This window comes from Rhyacophila brunnea, unplaced genomic scaffold (genome assembly GCF_057557595.1).
Source record: "Rhyacophila brunnea isolate RB1 unplaced genomic scaffold, BYU_Rbru_1.0 scaffold_17, whole genome shotgun sequence".
NCBI lineage: Eukaryota > Metazoa > Arthropoda > Insecta > Trichoptera > Rhyacophilidae > Rhyacophila > Rhyacophila brunnea.
The window spans coordinates 5,866,486-5,889,801 of record NW_028232827.1 but is presented as its reverse complement, the minus strand read 5'-3'; the positions used below and the strand labels follow the sequence as shown (position 1 = coordinate 5,889,801).

Below are 23,316 nucleotides of genomic sequence, written 5' to 3'. Positions count from 1 at the left end.
CATAAAAAACTGTTGGCACATCACAGTCAAAAAATATTATTTGGGAAATTTTGTCACGCGTACGTAAAAAGGTTCGCCATCCCTGATATATGTAGTAATAAAGAAATAAATAGATAATATATGTAAAAAAATATTTTTAGATATTACATCATTTTCATCCTAGAGCCGTAGTGCAAAGTTATGTAGCATATTATACTCTACAAAACGTTGGTTTTCTTCGCATTGTTTTTCAGACTGACGCGAGTATACACCTATTTCCTATAATACAGTCGAACTTGGTTATTACGAGGAAGACGGGGCCGACTGAATTTACTTGTTATATGCATTACTCGTTATATCAGAGAATAGGTATTTTTAAATGAGCGGTCACATAACAAAAAGTCGCAATCCAAACAAAAATACACAATTAGAATTTTTCCCCGAAACAAGCATGGCATTCATAAACTGCAAAAGAAGTTCTTTATTGTAATGAACGCTGGTAGGTACCTACCGAATTCAGCTTGGATTTTTTATATGAAATTTCAACTATATGCGCGGATACTTTTTCAATGTTGTCAGCGAAAACACAAATTAGGTACCTACTTAGACACTTAACTAGTGTCATAACCAATGTTCCCTATAAGGTGTGCGCACGCACACATGTTTTCATTCCCCGCACAGTCCTCACACAAGGTGATTTTATTGCTTATGGTCGAAAATGTTTTTAAACGATTGACATTTAACAGTTTAAAGAAAATTTTTGATGATATTTTAGCTTGGTATACCCAATGACATTAATATGGACGAAGCATCTGGAAAACAAAATGACACTCGCTTTTTTGTCAGGTCTGCCGAATGGCATAATCTGTTCTAACACCATTACAATAAAGGTGATATTGCTATAAATTCCCGATGCATTTTGTCAAGTCTGCCGAATGGTTCGGTTCGAACGGGTTCGCTCAAATGAACATTGACACTAAAAACACTGTTCTAACGCCATTACAATAAAGGTCATATTGCTATAAATTCCCGATGCGTGATATCGCATGATGGAAATTGCGTGACGTCTACCTATACATGTGCGAATGTTGCTAGGCACGAATTTACTTGCTAGCTACTGTATTGAGTGCGTTGTCCATTAATAATGTCATTGGGTATACCCGATAAGTAGCTCGTTATAAAAGTGAATAAATGTATAGAGAAAATCATAAACTAAAATCTCAACGAATGTACATTATAACCGAGATCTCGCAATGTACGTGATCGTAATAAACGAGTTCGACTGTAGTAATAAAAAAGTCATTAGTAAAATAAAACAATAGTTCTTTTCTAAGATAGTTTATTATTACATAAATTGGTAACCTTTGAAATGATTCTTCACAAAATATCACAATAATAAAATTACATTAAACAACACACTGAAACAGTGTTACATTATGCCATACGATAGATAGTATAGGTTACATTTTCAAAACATAAGTAATGATAATATTACATGTATTTTAACAAGTGGTTTTGGTGCATAAAGAAAAATTTGACACAGTCCTTTAAATTTGGCTTTCTTGTTAAAACAAAATCTAAATTATACGCCTAAAAACTATTACCATCAAAATAATAAGTTAATACCGACTTAAAATATAATTGTTTCATTCGATACTGACTAAACATTCAAAAAAGGTAGTTTTGAACCTCCAAAACAAAATTGGACCAATTGAGACATCTTTTATGTCTGTTAAGTTACCGATCTGTCGCTGACCCATCTGAGAGTTAAAATGAAAAGCAACTAATCTTTTAATTGAATCAACTAGGCGCGCACAGGGGGAGGTTTTCGCATCTAGACCACCCCAGACGGAAAAAATATAATTTTTTGGACAAATGGAATAATACTTCTTTTTCATCCAGGACCCCATGACTGAGGATCATTAACCGAATGATTCGCTGTCAAACACTGGCCCACTCTCCTCGGTATTCTACGATATGCAGGGCCACTGGAAAACCCGTGGCATTCATAAATTGGTACTACTAGCTGGGGCATTCCAGTTTGCTTTAATATCCTGTTATGTCATATCAAAAAGACAACTAATCTCTTAATTGAATCAACTAGGCGCGCACAGGGGGAGGTTTTCGCATCTAGACCACCCCAGACGGAAAAAATATAATTTTTTGGACAAATGGAATAATACTTCTTTTTCATCCAGGACCCCATGACTGAGGATCATTAACCGAATGATTTGCTGTCAAACAGACTGGCCCACTCTTCTCGGTATTCTACGATATGCAGGGCCACTGGAAAACCCGTGGCATTTCATAAATTGGTACTACTAGCTGGAGCATTCCAGTTTGCTTTAATATTCTGTTATGTCATATCTAAAAGACAAGACAGCGCGGATGACCCAAACGGACACTAACGATACTAATAATAATAACGATTAAGGCTCGCACCCTTAGTTATACCTGCAGGTCAGGTGTTTAATGCTGACTTAAAATTCGGTGTCTGGGTATTGGGGAATGTACCTGGGAAAATGTGGTATTTCGCGGGTGGGGTAAACATGGAAGTCAAAGACACCTGCTAGATTTTTTAACCCCGCTTTAAAATCAATAAATGATTAGATATTTTTTTAAATGACCCCCCCTCAAACAATTTTTCTGTATGTGCGCCTGGAATCAAGGGTATATTACTACTATGCATTAGGACGAAATTTACATTCAATTTATAACTCTATTCTGTCAAAACAAAATATGCGTAGATAAAATGTATGGCTTGGCACCTGCAGAACAGATTCGGTAGGTAAGAAAGTGTTTTTCTTGCCAGATCTAGCATTTTTGAATATGCATCTGGTATATAGCATCAAATCAAGCAGCACTGCAAACAGTTTTAAATTACTACGTAAAACAGGTCTGTTGGATTTGGAAAGTAGAGACTAAAAAAGCTCAGATGTCAATGTGTACTACAATGATTTTAAAATGTACTATAATTGCATTAAAAAAATGTTACACAGGTCTTAATTTAGCATTCCCGGCATTGTCTTCATTTCCCATACCATCAATCTAGCATTTTTTTCTCCCAACTAGCTTCTTATTTTACCCCATCAGTGCATCTGTTCTATACACAAGGCGGCTAAGTGCTATGTTTTAACTGGCCCCCTCTTGGCTATGATAACTTTTAGAGCGAGATAGAGAGTGTTGACAGTTTATACAGTTAACTTATTGTAACAATTAACTGATATGATATTAAATATGATAAAGTGATAATATTTATCACTTTAGCCGTCAATAGCCGCCTTCTGTATAGAATAGACCCATTGGCATATTTTTGTATACAATAGTGGGCAAAATTGGTCAGAAAACTGTTTAAAATTTCGATATAATATGCCTGTTTCACAAAAAGTATTTTTTTATACTGCGCACTTGTATCATTTCGATTCTCGATGTTCTGGGTTCGATACAGTGGGAATCAGGTTATTATCAAGAACAATTATTACATTTATTTATATATATTGTACAAATAACATTTTATATTAAAAGATTTAACTAATATAGAGAGAAAAAAAACACATGACAAAGTCCTAACATTCATTTAGGTCCAATAAATATTCGATAAAAACTATACAATAAATGCACAAAATTATGAATTACGTAAACCAAAATTTGTGCAACAATCAATGTTAAACCTTTGACTAGCTACAAGTTGTATTTCTACATGAGTTAAATTAGTATTTCCCAATTAATTTTATTCACGGAACCCATTTATTGATTTTTTTCTCGCTGCAAATTTCTTTCATTGTTCGATGTTGGAAAAGAGTCTTATTTTTTTCCACGGATAAAATCCAAAATTACAACTTAAATGACTACATAAAATATTAATTTAATCTCTGATATACAAATTTGGAAAACCACAAAATGTTTGTTAATCAAAATCTATGATTCAGAACATAACATTCCGACAACTCGTGTCATAGTTCATGATGCCACCGAATTTCTGAATGCAAAATAGGGTTGAGTGGTAATTACCAGTTGTAATTTTAACGGCCCCATGACAGCCGAGCAGCTAACGCGTCAGCTTATTATGTCGTGGGTCCCAGGTTCGAATTCTGGGTCTGGCAAATATACAAATTATTTTTCAATGTGTGTATTTGCCAGTGTAAAGTGAGTATGGACCGAATAGAATAAAAAACGAAGTCTATCAATACAAACCTTCACTATGTCGACGCCCGTATGATCTTCTTAGGATCGGGACATGGTTGACTTAATCCAATTAATAACCTGTACCACATTGTCTGGCACAATTTTAAGCGTGAGTGAAATTTTTTTAGGTAGTCTCCTTCAATCTGTTTGTCAGAATTATTACAGGGGGTCCTCGCTATCCGAGGGTAATTAGGATCGAAAAAATACCTCTTAAAGCGAATCTCCTTAAAACGGAGACAAAAATTACTTAGTAAATGGGTTTAGTTAGGGCACGTTTAGAAAAGAAAATGACACGTGAACAAGACAGAAATAGCGTAGGAGTGTGGGATTGAAAGATTGACAGTTGACGACTGTGAGCTATTGCGCTTAAGTTTTTTTGCATTCTCCTGCAAATCCGTAACAGGATACTCGGATAATGAGGACCCCCTGTATTACAAAAACTAGAAATCCTCGCGGAATGCTATTTGGAGAATGGTAATTTAAGTAATTAACTAATCTTATTCGCGGAATACCTTTGGAGAATCGTTGACGGTACTGTAGAAAACTATGCAGTTGTTTCCGGACGGTAAATCAAATGAACTTACAAAAAAAAAAGAAACACAGGCGGTTGGTTACATATTATTAAATTTGGCAATTGAACACAAATGAAATTTTACAATTTTTTTACGATTCATGAGACGCTTTATAAAAGGGTCTCGATAAAATTTTTGTCTCACAATAATTGTAAAGTGATAATTAGTAATTATTTAATATTAGAATAATAAATAAATTAATTAATTTGTGCTAGATTAACCATAGAAGATTCGTAATATTATCATCAGTTTTTTTCTTTAAATACATATCTAAAGTAGTTGCTATATATTATTAATTAAATACATATTTGTAAAAATAAGGTAACTAATGAAGGAAACAGGTATGTTTTAATTAGTAAGATTAAGCCCACATGTCAGTGTTAATTAATTAAGTGAATTAGACACAAAGCTAAAATATCACAGAAGAAAAAATTAAATTTTCTTTTTAATACATACGTTTACGAATATGGTTGATTATGAGATGGATTAATTTATTTTTGAAGCATGTAATGTATGAATGCGATTAATACTAATTGGGAAAAAACTTAAATTTATATTTTAATACTGTCGGATTGATATGAAAAGTATGATAGAGTAACCAATATAATATGTCACTTGTGTGCATGTAAATACATAACAGAAATAATATTTATAAACTGATGGCAACACAAGATAAGGAATACTTTGACAGAGTTGTACATTTGAACAAATAAACTGAATATGCAATTTTAAATAAATAATATTTTAGACCCATTGTACTGTAAGGTATCATTAATATGTAACTGTTGGTAAAAAGTAAAATGCTAACTGGCGGTTCTCGTGGTACAGTGCGTAAGGCGCTGGGCTCTGGGTTCGATTCCCGACAAGGACACAATATATTTATGTGTTTTTCTCAAAGCCTGGGTGTTGGTGATTGTTCAAAATTACCAACAACCACCTTGTACGAAAAAGCAAGGACATGGTTATTAATAATAATACAGTAAAACCTCGTGAATAAGAACACGAATAATTCTAAATTCGCCGTAAACCAAAATTTTCGTGAAAAAAAAGTCCCTTGAACATTATTTTCATATAAAACCATACATAGGTACGTTAAATTCGAAATTGGTAATATGAAATGATTTCAGAGTCCTAGCATATAAAAATATTCAATACATCTAACAAAGTACACTAATTCATGCCAGTCATTGAAAATTGTGACAGACTTTTTTTAAAACATAAATTCCTTATTTTATGAAGGTAATAAAAATAGTCCTAACATTTTATGACCCATTAACACATCAGTGGCACAATTGCACTCCACTCAAAGGAAAAACAATAACTCACATGTTTCAGGGCTGTGGGTATTTAATTGTTGATTTTTCATTGGATTTTCACATAGTTTTACTGGAGAATCAATGCCAAACAATAAATTGTATTGACATATTGGAAAAATAAAAAATATTTTCGGTCCTGTGGAATTCGTATTAATGAGGTTTTACTGTAACAAAAAAATTGCTAAACATTGTTCATATTAATAATAAACTAAATTAAATCACTACAGTAAGTATGCTAGACGATTATGCAACTATCTCTTTCTGTATGACAATGTAGAATAGAAGTGGCATGTTAATTAGGAAAATCTCGAAAATGGTATAAAAAACTAAAATAGGCAGTAGACTTGTCATAATTATTTTGTATAACAAGCCCTTTTGAAAGTTGTGACAAGTTACGCCTGAATTCCGCTAGTGCACTTCAACGCATGCTTCAAACACGACCGTGTTCAACGTGTACAATCGTCGGTAGACGATTTCACATATACGGACTGCCCACATACATACTACACATATATACTGTACATTCGTTAAATGCAATAGTGAAATTGGGATAGTTATATATTGAAATATTCCAAGGTGATAATGGAAAGGGTACAAGATGATTTGGCGTCGCCATCTGGGCCCTGGGACAGCAGTAAAGTGCATTTGCATAAAGGGCAGTGCCGCTAAAGATGAATGAAATACTTGAAAGAATACACGTATATAATAAGAGCAAGTAGTCGACGGAAATCTAATATAATGGTTGATATTTTTTTTTACTGTTGATCAAGGCACAATATAGTTAAACAGGCCATGACACGAAACTGTAAGCATCGATCGTAATGCTAATTATTGCTCATACTTTGAATGCAACATGGTAAACTGTTTGTAAAAATGATGACCGTTGCATATTGAAATAAATGGTAATAATATGAAAGAAATATATAATTGAAAATCTTCATTTATTGGAAACATGTTACCGCATTGCATTCGATGATAATCAATTATTAACACTACCATCGTAATTCACAATTCAGTGACACGGGCTAAATATAGTCACTAAAACAACTTAACAATATTTCCTTCTCTTTCTGGTATATTATGTATTTCGGTTGTCAACTTGCTTTTTTTTAATAGTAACATAGATAAATGTATTTCTCCGTCAATTTCATTCATCTTTAATCCAGTCCAGTCGACAACGCCAGATTATCTCATTCCCTAATGAAGTGTAAAATACGATTGTCAGGTGTTTTTTCGCCAACACGTTACGTTGCCTAGGGCACTCCGAGAAGTAAGTTTAACCATAACAATTGAGTAACATTTGTTACGAATAACCTAATATCCTATTACAATACTAGGAGAATCTAGACAGTCAGAAATTAGTAGGTACTAATACATTCTTAAACTCTACAATGTATAAAATGACTAGAGGAATAGTTTCATTTTCAGAGTGACACATTTTACTATTAGAGGTCCATTTATATATCTCGGTACCGAATCACCATCTACACCGTAATTGTTTATAGTACATAATATACGGATTGCTGCCAAAAGTTAGTAAGTTGATAATTTAGGTATTTAGAGTTAACGCATTATGTGTACAAAAAAAATCAAGGTCGTCCGATTTATATAGAATATGCACAAGAAGCACAAAGAAATTAGCATTATGCCTGATTTTAGAAGGCATGTCAAACATCAAATTGCAATTACTTCAAAACACTTCGAGACTTACCAACTTTTGGCAGTAACAAATTGACAACTGATTTGCCACAAGACTCATGAGTGAAATAACACACGCCACTCACTGTTATTAGCACAATCGAACTAGAATCTTCATCAATCAATTCTTCGTGTTGGATAGAAATGTAAAAAAAATATATGCCGTAGATCTACTTTCTGAGATGATTAATGGTAAATGTTTGAAAAAACAACTCCTCAAATGACAATAGTGAGACTGATCTGCTGAGTGCGGTCTCCTGGTGTGTGCGTACCACTTAAGCTGTCCGCTAGTGGCAAATTCCACACACTCACAACACTACCTTCTATGGCTCTCCGCCTTAAAGATAAAATATGCAACGTATATTAATTCCAGTGGCGAAGAGTGGAGGTAGGATGTGGAGATCCGACATAAATAGTGCACACTAAACTTTGTCAGTCATACGTATTTGTTTTCATTGAACTAAGACTTTAAACTGCCTAACCAAGCCATAATAGATAAAAAATATTCTTGTCTATAAAATATTTCTTCTTCTTCGCCCATATCCGCCCCTTAGTTGGAGCACATGGATACCACGCGGCGCCTCCAAGAATCCCTGTCGTTCGCCAGTTTTCTTGCTTCGTTCCAGGTAAAACCAGCATCCCGTAGCCCCGCCATATACACTATAGATAGTATTTAGCGACCTTCCAGGACGCCGGAATCCGGTCGGCTTGAAGAACAGGCAAGCCATGTTGATTTAAAATGTTATGTTTTATCTACTAAACATTGTATTTCTTTCTACTTTTATTTGCTTAAATGCCAATACAAAATCACTGTTTCTTTGTCAGATGTACCCGTTGAGAAATGAGTATTGGATTAAGTCACGTCTGTGTACACGGGAATGAATGTGATTTCGTTGACATTTTTGAGATGGTGTTGCCAGTGTAAATTTTGTCCTACTGTGTACGGTACAGAAATATTTAAATGGACCTATAACACATTAAAGGGGGGTCGGGTTAGGTTAGGTTATTGTTTATAATGTTTTTTACAATTAAAAATAAATCTTACACATTAAGAAACTGACATTAGTAATACATAATATTAATAATATTGTGACATAAATACGATTATGGATACATAATAACTTTTGATTATCAAACATCCAACCATAGACAATAATAATAAATATATCATTATGATTATATCATTTCCGACACTTTTCTTCTTTTAAATTTTGAAATATTTATAATATTTTAAAATTGAACTTATGGTGTAAAAATGTAAACAATAATTTTAAATATTACTTCCGAGAGTACAACTTACTAAGACATCTCTCTTTTGATAGTCTGTTTATTTAAAAAATATATATATTATATATTTACATACATTATCAATCTTGATTTTCAAAAAGAAAGATTTTCATTCATTTTTACTGCAATAATAATATTATAATGATAATTTGTATTACATACATTTTTTAAATGAAATTATTTACATAATTAGATTCCTCTTTATAAAGGTATTTCCCGGTAATGGAAAATTACAAAAGCAATGTCTAAATATTTAATGATTTGAGAAGTGGTCACACTGAGTATTTTTAAATTACATAAAATATGAGCTATCTATTGATTTTTGAAACTGACCTTCAAAGTTGTTTATAGCTCACCCTTTCTGATATATAATTGGACGACATTATACACTTATAGATATGCCATAATACATTTTAGAATTATATACCCACGATGGCCACGCGGCTTAAGCGTCGGCCTATAACGTCGTGGGTCCCAGGTTCGAATCCTGGGTCTGGCAAGTACATACATTGTTTTTCAATTCGTGTATGAGTCAAGAGTATGGACCTAATAGACTGACATCCATTTCTCGTAAAAACAAAAATCTGTTAATACAAACCTCTACTCTGTGGAGGCCCATATGATCTTATTAGGATCAGACATGGTCGAAATATTATCTTATGGTGATTTCAAGGTCCATTCAATCCTATTTAAATAGTGGTAAAATTGAGAACCGCGGTAGGGCGCACCCGTGACAACATGGTGAATTAGGGGTACTCTGATGACCAAACCTGCGGTGAAATACAAAGCGTGGAACACCTATTTTCATGCAAGGCCTGCCCAGTAAGCTGCAATATCGATGAGATCCTACAAGCCGATGAAAGTGATGTTGCCTTCGCCAACTTCTGGAGCGACACATTGTAGCTATTGAAGACTCGACACGACGAAGAAAATATGATTATGTAATTTTTGCTCTTGCACACAGATATATAAATGAATAACGTCGTCCAAATAAAGATTGACATGGCATCACCCCATTTCTAACTTGTCATAAGAGAAAATAACTTTTTTTATTTGTTACCAGTTATCACAAATATAAATAACATGGTTTTGGTCTCCTTACAGCCATATTTTATCAATTATACCCAACATCATGGATATATTTGGGCTCAACCTTCCAACTTGATGAACTCAAAACTAATAGATTGCAGTTACAACGAGTTGGAACTGAGGTGAAAATACGATAATAAAATCCGTGTCCGGAAACTTGTATGTATGCAGTTCGCCGTATCACACTTCAGCGTGAAATGTTGCATTGGAAATATATGGCCGTATATTAAAGACCGTCCAGCCTCTTTGGGTCGTATAGTACTGACATACAATTATTCATGTCTAAATAAAACACGGTTCTGGTCGGTTTGACAGGAAGTCAACAGCAAACAAATTTTGAAAATAGTTGATATACTGGATTGAATTGTTAGGTTAGGTTAGGTTTTCATTCATGAATTCATGAATTTTGCCAAAATCAGCTATGAAAATTGAATTAATGTTCATATTATGAGACCTTATAGTATAAGGTCATCTCTTTCCGATAAGAAAGCTCACGGCGAACTGTGCCACAGTGAAATGTTTTACATACAATTTACATGTAACCAATAAAATCATGCACAACAATAATTAAATCGTAACCACTTACAGACAGATCCACGACTAATTATTACTGACAGCTGATACAATTGAATATTATTTAATTTGAGATTATGAAGCCAATTCAACATTCGTAAATAAAAAGACAATTAACGGTGCAAGTTGTCGCATGAAATCAGACTAGCTGACGGCCTTCTCGTAAGAGGGTGGGGGCGCCTCCCTCGGGGGGAGGAGTACTGCGATGTGGTACGGGGGCGGAGGAGGCGTCGGTTCGACTCGTGGGGGCTGAGCGCTCGCCGCACTGGCCGCGGCCTCCAGGCTGAGGATTGTGCCCAGCGCCAAATCATCACTCGACTCCTGCGAATTGAATGGTATTTGTGTAATGATCTTCCGACAGACTTCTACTAATAAACAAGGTTAATGCAAAGTTAGCGTGATTATCAAAAACATATCATTTGCACAGTATTTATGCATTGTATTGTAAATGCTTTTGTATTACTTTTTCTAGGTCAAGAACTACGATTAAATACAATTATATTATGTCAAAAAATTCTTTAAAACGTCAATCTGAGGCGAAAGATCTTGGGATAATTTTTGATTCTTCATTATCCTTTCACTCGCATATAACTTCCACGGCTCTACGTGCGAGTAAGCTTCTAGGATTCATCATGCGACAATCCAAACCATTCAAGAATCCTATTACGTACACTCTACGTCTCATTAGTGCGTAGCATTCTTGAATATGGTTCGATTATCTGGTGTCCTTATGAGGTTTCCTATAAGCTTATTTTAGAACGCGTCCAGAAGAAATTTCTTCGATGTCTTTATTTTAAAACACTTAACTATTTTCCTTTCGATAATTCGTCAGATGATTATTTTCCGACTGCCTTTCTACAAGGCATGCTTACTTTTCACTCTCTTGAATCTCGTCGGTCTCTTCTGCTGTTGAAACACTTTTGCCTGTTATCGCGAGGGATGGTTTCCAATCCTGGTGTCCTAATGAATTTGAATTTCCATGCGCCTGTCAATTACCTACGTGGTCGCAGTCATGATTTATTCTGGATTGGAACCGTTTCCTCGTGTCAAGCCTATCAGGCACCATTAGCGAGGGGTGCAAGACTAGTAAATGCGCTCCCTAAAGACATAGACATTTTTAATGATGTACTTTGCATTTTATTTTTGAAACTGTATTTTTCTGTATAAAATTGTATATTTTTCGTTCTCAAAAATTATATTTTTCTCTATTAAATTGTACTTAAGTATGTTTTGATTATTTTTTTTTTTGTTATTATTATTGTTATTATATATACATTTCTTTTTCTATATTCTCTTCTCTCTTGTGAGGGTAATGTTTGACTTATAATGTAAATCTCATGTTGTGTACGTCTTGAATTTAGATTTGTTATGTCCACAATGTTTTGTATTCTTAAATAAATAAATAAATATTTATACCTGAAAGTGTGGGGAGTCCACCGTTATCATGTCCGTAGCCATGATATTATAACAGTAAGGCTATATGGCACGCGTGTCAGAGGTAGCACGTATGAAAAATTTTGCTGACACGTGAACGATTTAGAAATTATTATTTTTTATGGATATTATTTCCCGACTCTTCATTGATATTTCATCATTACGTACACCTATATATTTCTGAGCTAGCAACACTAGCATTGTTGTTATCATTAGAGGTTGTTTGTTATTGGTTAAAATAATTATTAGATTTAGCTAATGTTAGCCGTAGAAGTGTCAGTGAAGACAAGTGCATGCGTTTTATTCAATTTAATAAATCAAATTTAATTTAATAAGTAACTCGATTGTAATTTCTAAACTTTTTTTAACAGAATTCAAAAAAATGCTTTTTTCATTTTTTCCCCATGAATAACTACTCGGCACGTCAGAAGGTCGAAAAATAATATTAGGGTAATTTTGGCACTCACACGTAAAATAACCCTGCTATAGATGATAATAATGTTTTTGTCAAATATAAACATTAGAGGGTTAACGTGATGAAAATAGTGGTTTAAATCCTATATCTCAAATTGAAGCACCCTAATGTATATTTTATTGTCTGAAAGTAATAATATATCTTGTACCTGAGATGGGGGATCAGCGATGGAAGTGATGGGCGGGTGCGCGGGGGCAGGCAGAGGCAGGGGGGGCAACTGGCGGACGCGGCACAGTGACACAGTGCAGGCGGCAAACAAGAACACCACCAGAAGGCCGCACAACACCACTACTTCAACGCTCGCGCCTTGCTCGTACAGAATCTGCAACAAAACAAGCACAATTCACTTATGTGCTCAAGATTTATGCAAATTTACAGCACTGTTCATGAGCAACTGCCTGTTTTTGTTTTATTTAATTTTTTAAGCCACTCAAAGCACTCTTCAGTGGATCCATATTTCAAATGCATCGAAGTCTTTCATTGAATATTTTTACTTTAACTTTTTGAATCCTACGCTTCTTATTTTATTACCATAGTGACCTCTGTTAGATTTTTGACCAATCTTAAAAGTAAGTAAAGGTTTCCTTTTGCTTCCGACACATTAACTCTGCAGGTCAAATTATTTTCAAAGGAGGAAAAGGTTGTTGAAGATATTAGGAAACCATTAATTCTATAACATTTATTTGGTTCCATGAATAAACAGAACGAGATATAACAGAATATGAAGAAACAGAATGTGACAAAACAGAACAGCGATAAACAGAACTATGACAATTCAAAACAGAGGAAAAATATAACATTAAATATCTCTATAATATATACATATAACATATTATGTTGTATAGATTTTTAATAACAATACACCGTAAAAAATCAAATTCTTCAGTTTGTGCATTCCTAATCGCTCGAAAGCCTCAATTAAGCTCATTTGACTCAACTCGGTGTTGCTTAAACAACACATAACCTGCCTATACCCACGTGACATCACCGGTGTTATATTATATTATATTATATTCATTTACCAATTTATAAATGCAGGAATTTTGTTATGGTTTAGGTTATAATTTACAAGCATATTTTTTTTTAAATTTTAATATGTTGGTTTGATAACTTTGTGACTAGTTTTTAACTCTTCTGAAAGCCGCCTTATAAATTATCTGATGATTCGGTTGCATTATTTTGCGTCAAAGAAATGCGCCACTGGAGAGTGTAACGATATATATGTAGTGATAAATAATGTATCAATATGTTAGAAGCATATGTAATTGAAAATTAAACTGTATAACGAAGTATCCATTTGCTAATCGTTTAATCTAAAAGTTTATTTATCGGTTTGTGATAAATAAAATATGATACGCGAGTCATCGATTGTAATCATTAAAAATATCTATTAAATACTGCGTCAAACCTATTCCACCTCATTCAAACCGTAGCATATAACTGAATTGGTCATTGTTCCGCAATACAGGATGCAGAATTAGCCACTCCCACGTCAGGTCGAAGAAGAGAGCGCAATACGCTGTTCTTACCACAGCCAAGTTCCTCGGTTTCAATTTTCATTTCACTTCGATTTCCAATGAACGAACTTACGCTGGTGGCTTAACCTTTTTTATGCCTCATGATATTATTATGGCAGTATCTGACAGGCCGCAGATTTTTAATGACACACGTTGAATGTAGAGCGAAGCTCTTACTACAATCGCTGTAATACCGATAATTTGTATGGCTCAGTATTTCATAATTATTCAAATAGATGTCACTGTGTTTAATTTTTTAGATTATTATTATTATTATTCAATTGACAGTGGCTAATAATTTGATTTTAAAGTCTGACGAGATGACTAGCGAAATTTATATGTGCGGCCTGTCGATCATGGCCTCATAGAGCAAGAAAACTCGCTGTAGGCATAGAACCGGTTAAGTAATTTCACTACAAAAATCAGCAACCCTTTTTGAACCCCATTTGGGAAAAAATGCTGTAGATTAGGAGAATCTAGAATCTAGATATATGCAAATTTAATCCTCAACGACCAACTGCTGACATAGCCATAAATAAAATATACTAACCTGATGATCAAAGTAGAACTTGGCCCCGGCCACAAAGATGGTGGCGAGGGCAAACGAGGCCCACATGCCGCACTTGAGGTGGGCGGGCATCACATGGTGAGGCAGCGGCGCGGGGACGGAGTCGCCTCTCAGCGTCACATCAAGGAACACCGAGCTGTCCATCTCCACCGCGTTTGCACCGCTCGAGCTGCCGTTTGTTCCCACTGCTGGCGTAGCCATGTTGGACCCATTGTTGATGACTCGAGGTGTCGAACTGCTGTAATTTTTTAAAAGTACAATTGACATGAAGGCTGAGTTGGGAATTATCCGCATATGAAGTAGTGGGTTCGAATCCCATATCAACTAAATTCAGTATAAAAGAATAACAATATGACTTAATGCAGTTTCTATTTTCTCACCAGTATATCCTACGACTAAGTGCGTTTTACCAGAAGGTAGAGCGTAAAATTCTAAGAATTTTGGCATTTAAAACAGAAAAAACGCACTTAATGCGTTCTGCAAGTATACCCTCGATATGATATATACGCATGAACGGATTGTAAGAAGAACTTACTTGTGGTGAGCAACAGTGGGGTGATGGAAGTGGTGTGGCCTGTGGATGGAAGGTGGCGGCAGGTGCAGGTGTGGGGTGAGACCTGGGGGACGTCGTGCAGCACCCGCCACGCACTCCACCGACTGGAAGCGGTGGACTGGGGTCACCATGGGCTTCAGATGACGGTCCCTACGAGTTCTGCCCACTCCTGGAACAGATGGAAAAATTTGTATGTTCACCCACATAATATCTTGCATCTGTAGTTTCATAGAAAATTCAATCTACTTTTATAACAGGCATGGCAAACCTTTTTGCACATGTATGTCAATGTATTGTATATCATGCCAAATTATATGGCATATAGGAATGTGATAACTGCTCCTAACCAGGGAATACAAAAATAATGGAAAATGGGTTACCTTCTGGGTGAGACTGTAAGATGGTTTAATTCTCGAGTGTGGAGAAATATGGACTTAATTTAAACACCAGTTAAAAATAGATTTTTACACAAAAATCTACACATTTGAAATGGGGGGGGGGGGGGGGGGGGATGGCAGTGTCAAGATTTTTTTATAAATATAGGGCATAGTAACAAATAGTTTGGGTAACAAAAATAATAATATGGATATTGGATACGTGAATATACGTGTATATTTGGATTTGGAAATAATAATATCGATGTAGGATACGTGAATATTTACCAACAGTTTATCAAGTAAATGAAACATGCTTTCAATATTGGCAATATTTGAGGACATTTAGCGAGCTTTGTGTTTCAAGGCCTAACTGGCATAAAGTAATAAACTGAATCTGCTCTCGACACCTTGGTGCATAACGACTGGCTTCCACATTTCTATTTTATTAATATGTTATGTGTTCATAACACATGTTTTATTTATGTCACTTGTACTCATTCAATCCTCACCATTTAAATTACAGTAATTTATGAATTGACTGTTTTGTTTTTGACAGATGCAAATGATAACAGTGAAGTTTGCAATAAATGAATCCGCAAAGTGATATTATGTTTTGCGTGTTTCTTTTAAAAGACATGTCTGCAGTGCCCAATGCCATGGTTACACATCGCGATTGATGACCGATCTTTTATTTCAGCCAATTAGCGATGGTTATTATTTGTGATTTTGGTGTTGACATTTTTCATTCTTATTATTTGTTTAATAAAAAATGATTTATTTTCAAATTTATGTTTTTTTTGTCAGACGTTTCAAAACGGTAAAATTTGGGTTTCACTGTATTTCACCAACTACAGTATGAAAAATAAATAAACAGTGAATAATTCTTGTTAACTCATTTTCTAAAATAATGGCCCTCACAATTCGAGTGCTTAAAGTCAGACAACGTTATCTACAAAAAAGGTTTTTTTTTTTTGAGATAACGTTATTTTACATTTATGGCTACACAATAGTCAAACAACATTATGTCAGTCTTTTCTAATTTCTTATTAAATCGTCAGTAAAGTTTAACGCTAACTACATAAGTTACCCTTGTTTTCATATTTTTTTAAAACTATCCCTATAAATTTTAACATCATCATAAGCAAGATAAATGTACACTACACAATAAATTATAAAATATTAACATTAGGTTTTAAATGAACATTTCCCTTATTGAGTTACAAGAATCTAAAATAACGATTTTTGGCTCTCCTGTAAAGTTGCACTTTTGTAGATAGTGTTGTTTGACACTAAGCCCTCGAATTTGCATTAGACTCTTTATGACATTATGTTAAAATGTCAATTATGTGAGTCATTAAAAGAATTAACTCATCTTCACGAGTCATATTATGAATCATTCTTAGATATTTTATATCCTGTCATGGAAAGAAAGTGACTCATTATTGATTTATATGCAAAGGGTATTTCATAAAATATAGTTTGACTAATGAAATAAAATTATTAAACCTCTAATAAGTTAAAGTAAACATGTCAAATGATGTACATGTCAGAATTCTATTTATTAATCTGTTCTGTGATTTAAGGTATTTTTAGATAGAATAATATTTTTTTATCGAATATGATTTGGGTCAGCAGAGCTTAATGAATTAAAAAAAAACTAAACAACACCATCTGTAATATTATGTAATCTTAATTCAACAAAAACAAATAAGTATGACTGAAAAAATGCATACTATATTTGTCAGATCACCCATAGCATACCTAATCTATTATGATTTGGTTTAGGCAGGGTTTATTTGTATTCTAAAAACTAACCAGCACCATCTGCAAATTGTATTTGTAGTTAAATAAAAACAAATAAGTATGACTGACTAAGTTTAGTGTGCACTATTTATGTTGAATCCTAACAGACTACCTCCACCTCTCGCCTCTGATAGATACTTATATATAGCTACTATATAGCGGTATTCTAGCGTCAATTGTAAAAAAAACAGTTAAAATCACACCATTTAAGACCCATATTCTGTACTGTTCATGTGTACCTTTCAATGAGAAAGCCTCCTCTGCTAAACAGAGCCTACACGTAAGAAAAACGACTCACAGTTTACTGTTTACACAGGTGTTTCGCAATGGAATACGTCATATCTGTTGTGTCACTATTACAAGGTAGCTTATCGTCGTTAATTTTATACAAACACGTATCTCATTTTTTGTCAGTTTTGACTTGTTTGATATGTAATGAATTACGAATTTGAATACGCACATATTCCACTAACAAGTATCTTAAAACATACTTTACAACATAATAGATTTAAGCAACGAGAAAAAACTCATATCACAATAAAAGACTTTTATAAATATTATAAACTCGTATTTTGAGTTACGTGTTTGTAAGTACACAGAATACTGAACTCTGATATTTCATAGAAGAAAATTTATTTCTGAATTAAAAACTGAGAGAATAAAGTTGTTATTTGCCTCTCCTAAAAAGTTGTGTTTTTTGAGATATTACCGACGTTATAAGGTTTATCAAATGATTTGATTTTGGTTCTCACCCGTGGAGAGGGCTGAAGGTACTCTCCGCCCGCTGTACCCGCACTGGCTGCGTTTATCTATCCAGAAATGCATTAGCGATGCTCCGAGAGACTCACTTCGCACTTATATTGCTGAATGTGTAGGCCACACTGCAGAACATTTCCACGCGACCACGATCCATCAAACGGACTGAAAAACATAACAAGAATTTGTATCTTACAATACTTTATTCATTCGCATGCTGATACGTACACAAAATATTCACAATAATATATTTTCATAGGTTTAGTTGTGTCTTTAAATTATTTTTGTTATAGGCTTTTCAGCTAATTGTATGTATGAGCGTTGCCAGACATCCTAATTTTTGCTCCTAAATCCCCATTTTTAAAAATTTCACATGGTAAATATCCCATTTGGTTAAATAATTATCTGGCAACACTGGTATCAGTGGCGAGGGGTGGAGGTAGGCTGTTAAGATTCGACACATATAATGCACACTAAATTTTGACAGTCATTCGTATTTGTTTTTATTGAACTAAGAATACAATTTGTCCGAATTCCTTATCTTTTTATCTTTATTTCTTATATATCTATCTTATCACCGAACCATCTCCAGCGTGCGCTAGCCCTCTCAACATAAAAAGGTCAGTGTCTGGCATCCAGGTTAACCCCCCTCCCCCTCCAAGATCCGTAATCCACCAACCAGCATCCTCAAATTACAGTCCACAGCTAAAAGCACCACCAATACCAATGACAGACTTTCAAAGAGAGTTTCAAATCAATTGTGATGTACATACTTACAACTAAATTAACTAAAATATAATAATCTAATACCTAGTACCTAATGTCCTAATACAACGCCAACAATTTGTATTTTTATTTAGTTAGTAAGTATCCAATTCAAGTACATTTTCATTGTAGTAAGAAGTGTCAATTCAGTATTCAAGGGACTAATGATTTTCGATCGCGAACATTTGCAAGTAATTTTCTGACAGTGTCACAATGTGATGCATTTCGAAATAGACTTTTAATTGAAGACGGCAATAATTACCATCAATTATTCAGAATATAATTGCATACACCTACCTAGTAAAAGTAGAATACAGACAGATGTCTTATAAATGGATATATAACAGGTAATGAATTAATTGAGCGTAGATAAAACTGCGTATTCGATACACTATTGTGCTATAATTATTTTGCAAACGTTTAATTTATTACTTACCCATAAATTAAGTAAATATTCGCTGTGCTCGTAATTCAACATTATTGACTTTGAGCGATCGCTCAGCACACAAAATAACAATACGATAAACACATCCACACAATTCAAATTTGAAAGGATAATAAGCTACCGACGAATTTGAGGTTTTAATCACGACAGTAACGAACGTTAAAATTAATTTGTATTATTATTTGATTAGATATTTTTGTATTTTTCGCAATCTGTCTGCAGCAAGTGAGTCCGCAACCCTGCTTCAGACTGCTTCAGACATAAGTGAAGAGGAAAGGGTGAGAGGGTGGAAAGTAGTGTTGCGAGATAGCAGACAGCAATCTAATGTACACTCTTAATAATATTATTATCTTAAACAAATATAAAGTCCGATACGATACATATACACGTATATAAAATATTAAAATTTCCCAATTAATTTGAAAACACACGTTTACAACAAAAGTTTTAATTGAAATAAATATTTCACCCAAAGAGATTGGACATATTTATAACATCTATGGATTGGACTCATTTGATTTCATCGCATTTTTTTCAAAATTAAATTCTAACATGTGAACACTGAAAGGGTGAGTTTTCAATAGTTGCCATAACTTACGAAGAGTTATTCCAATAACATGTTACCATTAAAAATCTGATGTGGATTATGTTATTTGAATGTGTATTGTGAAATATTATCACGCTGGGTTGAATTAATATTTTTAAATTTAATTGATATGGTTTACAAAATCATTATTACATTTTGAATAAAATTTACAAAACGTCACCTTATACTTGAACAGGTTAGTTGAAGTTTATTAAAATAGTAACACTTATAAAACCTCAAAAATGGTCAAAGATCAGGAAAAGTTGATGTAATTTGTTATTGTTTTGAGACATAAATAAGTTCGCGTGAGATAAATGTTTCGTCGATTTTATTTGTTTATATAAAACGCTGTTTATTTATATTTACGTCATTATTAGCATTTAATGGCATGACATTTTTCCAATCACGGCTGAATACGTTGGCAGTTTACGGATAAAAAGAAATAACACGACTTCGATAAAATGATGGTGTAATTTATTATTTAGCATATTCAACAAAAGCAATTCTACCCATTCTGCTCACACTAGCAATTGTAAATGTGTGGATTAACCTTCAATAATAATATAAGGTCATAACCTGCCTATGCATAGAAATACTTAATATTTTGCCTTTCATAAAATGAGCGCTGAAGAAATCTCTATTGTGACGTGTATTTGTATGGAAAGAGAAGCCACAGATCCAATATTAGAGTGCCATTGCAAAGATGAAGATGATGGTGAGAATATATTATTAACTATCAATTATTGCTTTGTGGGTTTCAAAATATGCAAAATATCTTGTCTCCCGAAGCAGTTCTTTTGTTAAAGTAGGTAGGGTCTACTTGACTCTTTTTATAATTATCGTATTTACTCTTTATATTATTTTTTCAGTACAAGTCGGTTTAAGGGAAGCCGGGCAGGAACCGCGCCAATTTCATAGCCGATTTTGGCAAAATTCAAGAATGAAAACCGAACCTAACCTAAAACCAGTATATTCGCTATTTCGAAATTTGTTTGCCGCTGGCTTCCCTTAAACCGACAAGAACCTTTTTTTTAATATTGCTTCAGTTTCTTTGTTTTATGTTGTGAACGTCTTGAATTTGTAATTTGTAAAGTTCACCATATCTTCAAAAAAATACTTGAAAAATGGCTTACAAAAAAGATAAGTATACCCCACCACAACTTTCTCGTTTTGAATATTATTGAAATATAAAATATTTATAACAATTATAAATTAATATAAACAATTTGTTCATTTAACTTTTCCGCTTCCTTCTTTTAGATACAATAGATGAATAAAAATTGCCATTATTTTGTCGGAGGATTGAAAATCTGTTTGAAAGCATGTGCAGATATTTCCTAATAATATTGTGTTCCATGTTTTATCTTGGCGGGGTTTTATCCATTTTACCATAGCAATATGACAATATCATGTTAAATGTACTTTGTTACTGTCGATGCTGGTAAGCTCCACCCACTGATCTTTTTAATCCAGAATGTAATGTTTTCTTTGTTGTTTGCAGACCTCGACTGGAAATGGAGCACAGAAGATGTATTTCCGTCGGTTGGTTTTAGCAAAAGTTCCCGAGAGATCCTCTTCCATCCAAGATATAGTTCAGGCACGGCAGCCGTGAAAGGTGACACACCTTTCGAACACAGTAAACACTATTATTGGGAAATCGAAATTTTGACTCGCTTATATGGAACTGATGTTGTAAGTAATTTTTTTTTATATACACAATACACTGCATTTTATTAATGGCATGTAACGAAGACTCAAAGAAACTGTAGACAAGCTTCAAGAACAGGTGCAGTAATGAGGAGTTTAAAAAGCAGACCATCCAGCTTTTCGTTTCATCTCGGGTTAAAATGCTATGTTATATCTGGCACAGGCAATGACATTATTAATGGACGACGCACTCAGTACAGTAGCTAGCAAGTAAATTCGCCCATAGTGACATTCGCACGTGCATAGGTAGACGTCACGCAATATCCATATGCGATATCACGCATCGGGAATTTATAGCAATAAGTATCACCTTTATTGTAACGGCGTTAGAACAGTGTTTCTAGTATCAATGTCCGTTGAGCGAACCTGTTCGAACCGAACCATTCGGCAGACCCGACAAAAAGTTTCGGGAATTTATAGCAATATCACCTTTATTGTAATGGCGTTAGAACAGATTATGCCATTCGGCAGACCCGACAAAAAAAGTGAGTGTCTTTTTTTTTGCCAGATGCTTCGTCCATATTAATGTCATTGGGCACAGGCCATGCTACTGCTACTTTTAAAATGTCTCAAACTGCGGGTCTATTCTATACAAAAGGCGACTATCGACCGCTAACGTGATAATGTGTTAGTATTTATTACATACATTTTGTATTGAAATATTATAATTGTAACAATCAGTTAGCCGTTTAATCAGTCGAAACTGTCTCTCTCTCGCTTTCTCTCTGTCGCTCATGCTCTAAATTTTAGCACAGCCAGAGGGCCGTTAAAATATAGGATTTATTGCAACAATTAATACCAACTAATTGTAATTGTTACAATACGTGCTAATAATTCGATACAAACATAATATCCTAGTTAGCAGTTTTAGCGGACGAAAGCAGCCTTTTGTGTAGAATAGACCCGCTGGCCTGCTTTTCGACCATATCAGCTGAACTCTGGTGTCCAACAAGTAGCTATTCCAGCTTTTTAATGTTCTTCTCTAATTCTCCTTATTTTGGAGCATGGGTTTTCCACAGAATTTTAATCAAAAATATACCAGAATGTTTAAGAATATTTCTTATCGTCGACTTTTTTTTTACAAATTCTTTAAATTGTTTATTTATAAACAAATTTCACAATCATACATCTGTCTTGAACCATGACTAATAGATTGATAAGTTTTATACAAATTATAGTAATTAAGGAAACCATATAGATAACAATCATGTTATTAATAATAAATTACATATTATATCTTACTGATGATAAAATGTTATTTCTTTTAATGACTTTATTTTTGTAACTGTTTAAATATTATGTGGTGTGCCTTAAAATCATACCATTCACAAGAGAAAAAAATCATTTTTTTCACTACGCAAACATGTTGAACTCTTATGCTATAAACACATTACCATCACGCAGTAGCAAAGGGTGGAGGTAGGCTGTTAAGATCCGCCATAAATAGTGTAACTTAAACTTTGTTAGTCATTCGTATTTGTATTTATTGAACTAAAACTACTATTTACAGATGGTGTTAAAAATCATTTAATCTCTGCCTAAACCGAACCATAATAGTTTTGGTATATTTTGGGCGATACGACAAAATTGTTAACACTTTTTTCATTCATACTTATTTGTTTTCGTTGGAT

At 34.0% G+C, this 23,316-nt stretch overlaps 2 protein-coding genes across 2 annotated transcripts in view; one reads left to right on the top strand and one right to left on the bottom strand.

Annotated features, from left to right (window-relative positions):
* Window positions 1-9,658: 9,658 nt before the first annotated feature.
* On the bottom strand, window positions 9,659-19,658 carry LOC147073604 (uncharacterized). Its single transcript, XM_085944892.1, has 6 exons — window positions 19,384-19,658; window positions 18,179-18,347; window positions 15,229-15,415; window positions 14,676-14,931; window positions 12,757-12,930; window positions 9,659-11,020 (listed from the first exon to the last, which is right to left on the bottom strand). The coding sequence occupies exons 2-6, from the start codon at window positions 18,249-18,251 to the stop codon at window positions 10,844-10,846; spliced, it is 867 nt and encodes a 288-aa protein (XP_085801018.1). The 5' UTR covers window positions 18,252-18,347; window positions 19,384-19,658; the 3' UTR covers window positions 9,659-10,843.
* A 544-nt stretch (window positions 19,659-20,202) lies between these two features.
* Window positions 20,203-23,316, top strand: part of LOC147073603 (SPRY domain-containing SOCS box protein 3) — a 28,112-nt gene continuing 24,998 nt past the window's right edge. Inside the window, exons 1-2 of the mRNA XM_085944890.1 lie at window positions 20,203-20,693; window positions 21,480-21,670. Coding sequence (XP_085801016.1) covers window positions 20,597-20,693; window positions 21,480-21,670 — 288 coding nt within the window. The 5' untranslated portion in view covers window positions 20,203-20,596. The remainder of the gene's footprint in view (window positions 20,694-21,479; window positions 21,671-23,316) is intronic.

What these genes read in the sequence shown, in the direction of transcription:
- LOC147073604 (XM_085944892.1), bottom strand. Translation starts at nt 18,251, where the DNA reads ATGCATTTCTGGATAGATAAACGCAGCCAGTGCGGGTACAGCGGGCGG. An exon ending in ACCTTCAGCCCTCTCCACGG is followed by an intron (nt 15,416 to 18,178) that starts GTGAGAACCAAA and finishes CATCTGTTCCAG; the next exon opens with GAGTGGGCAGAACTCGTAGG. An exon ending in AGTTCTACTTTGATCATCAG is followed by an intron (nt 12,931 to 14,675) that starts GTTAGTATATTT and finishes GTTTTGTTGCAG; the next exon opens with ATTCTGTACGAGCAAGGCGC.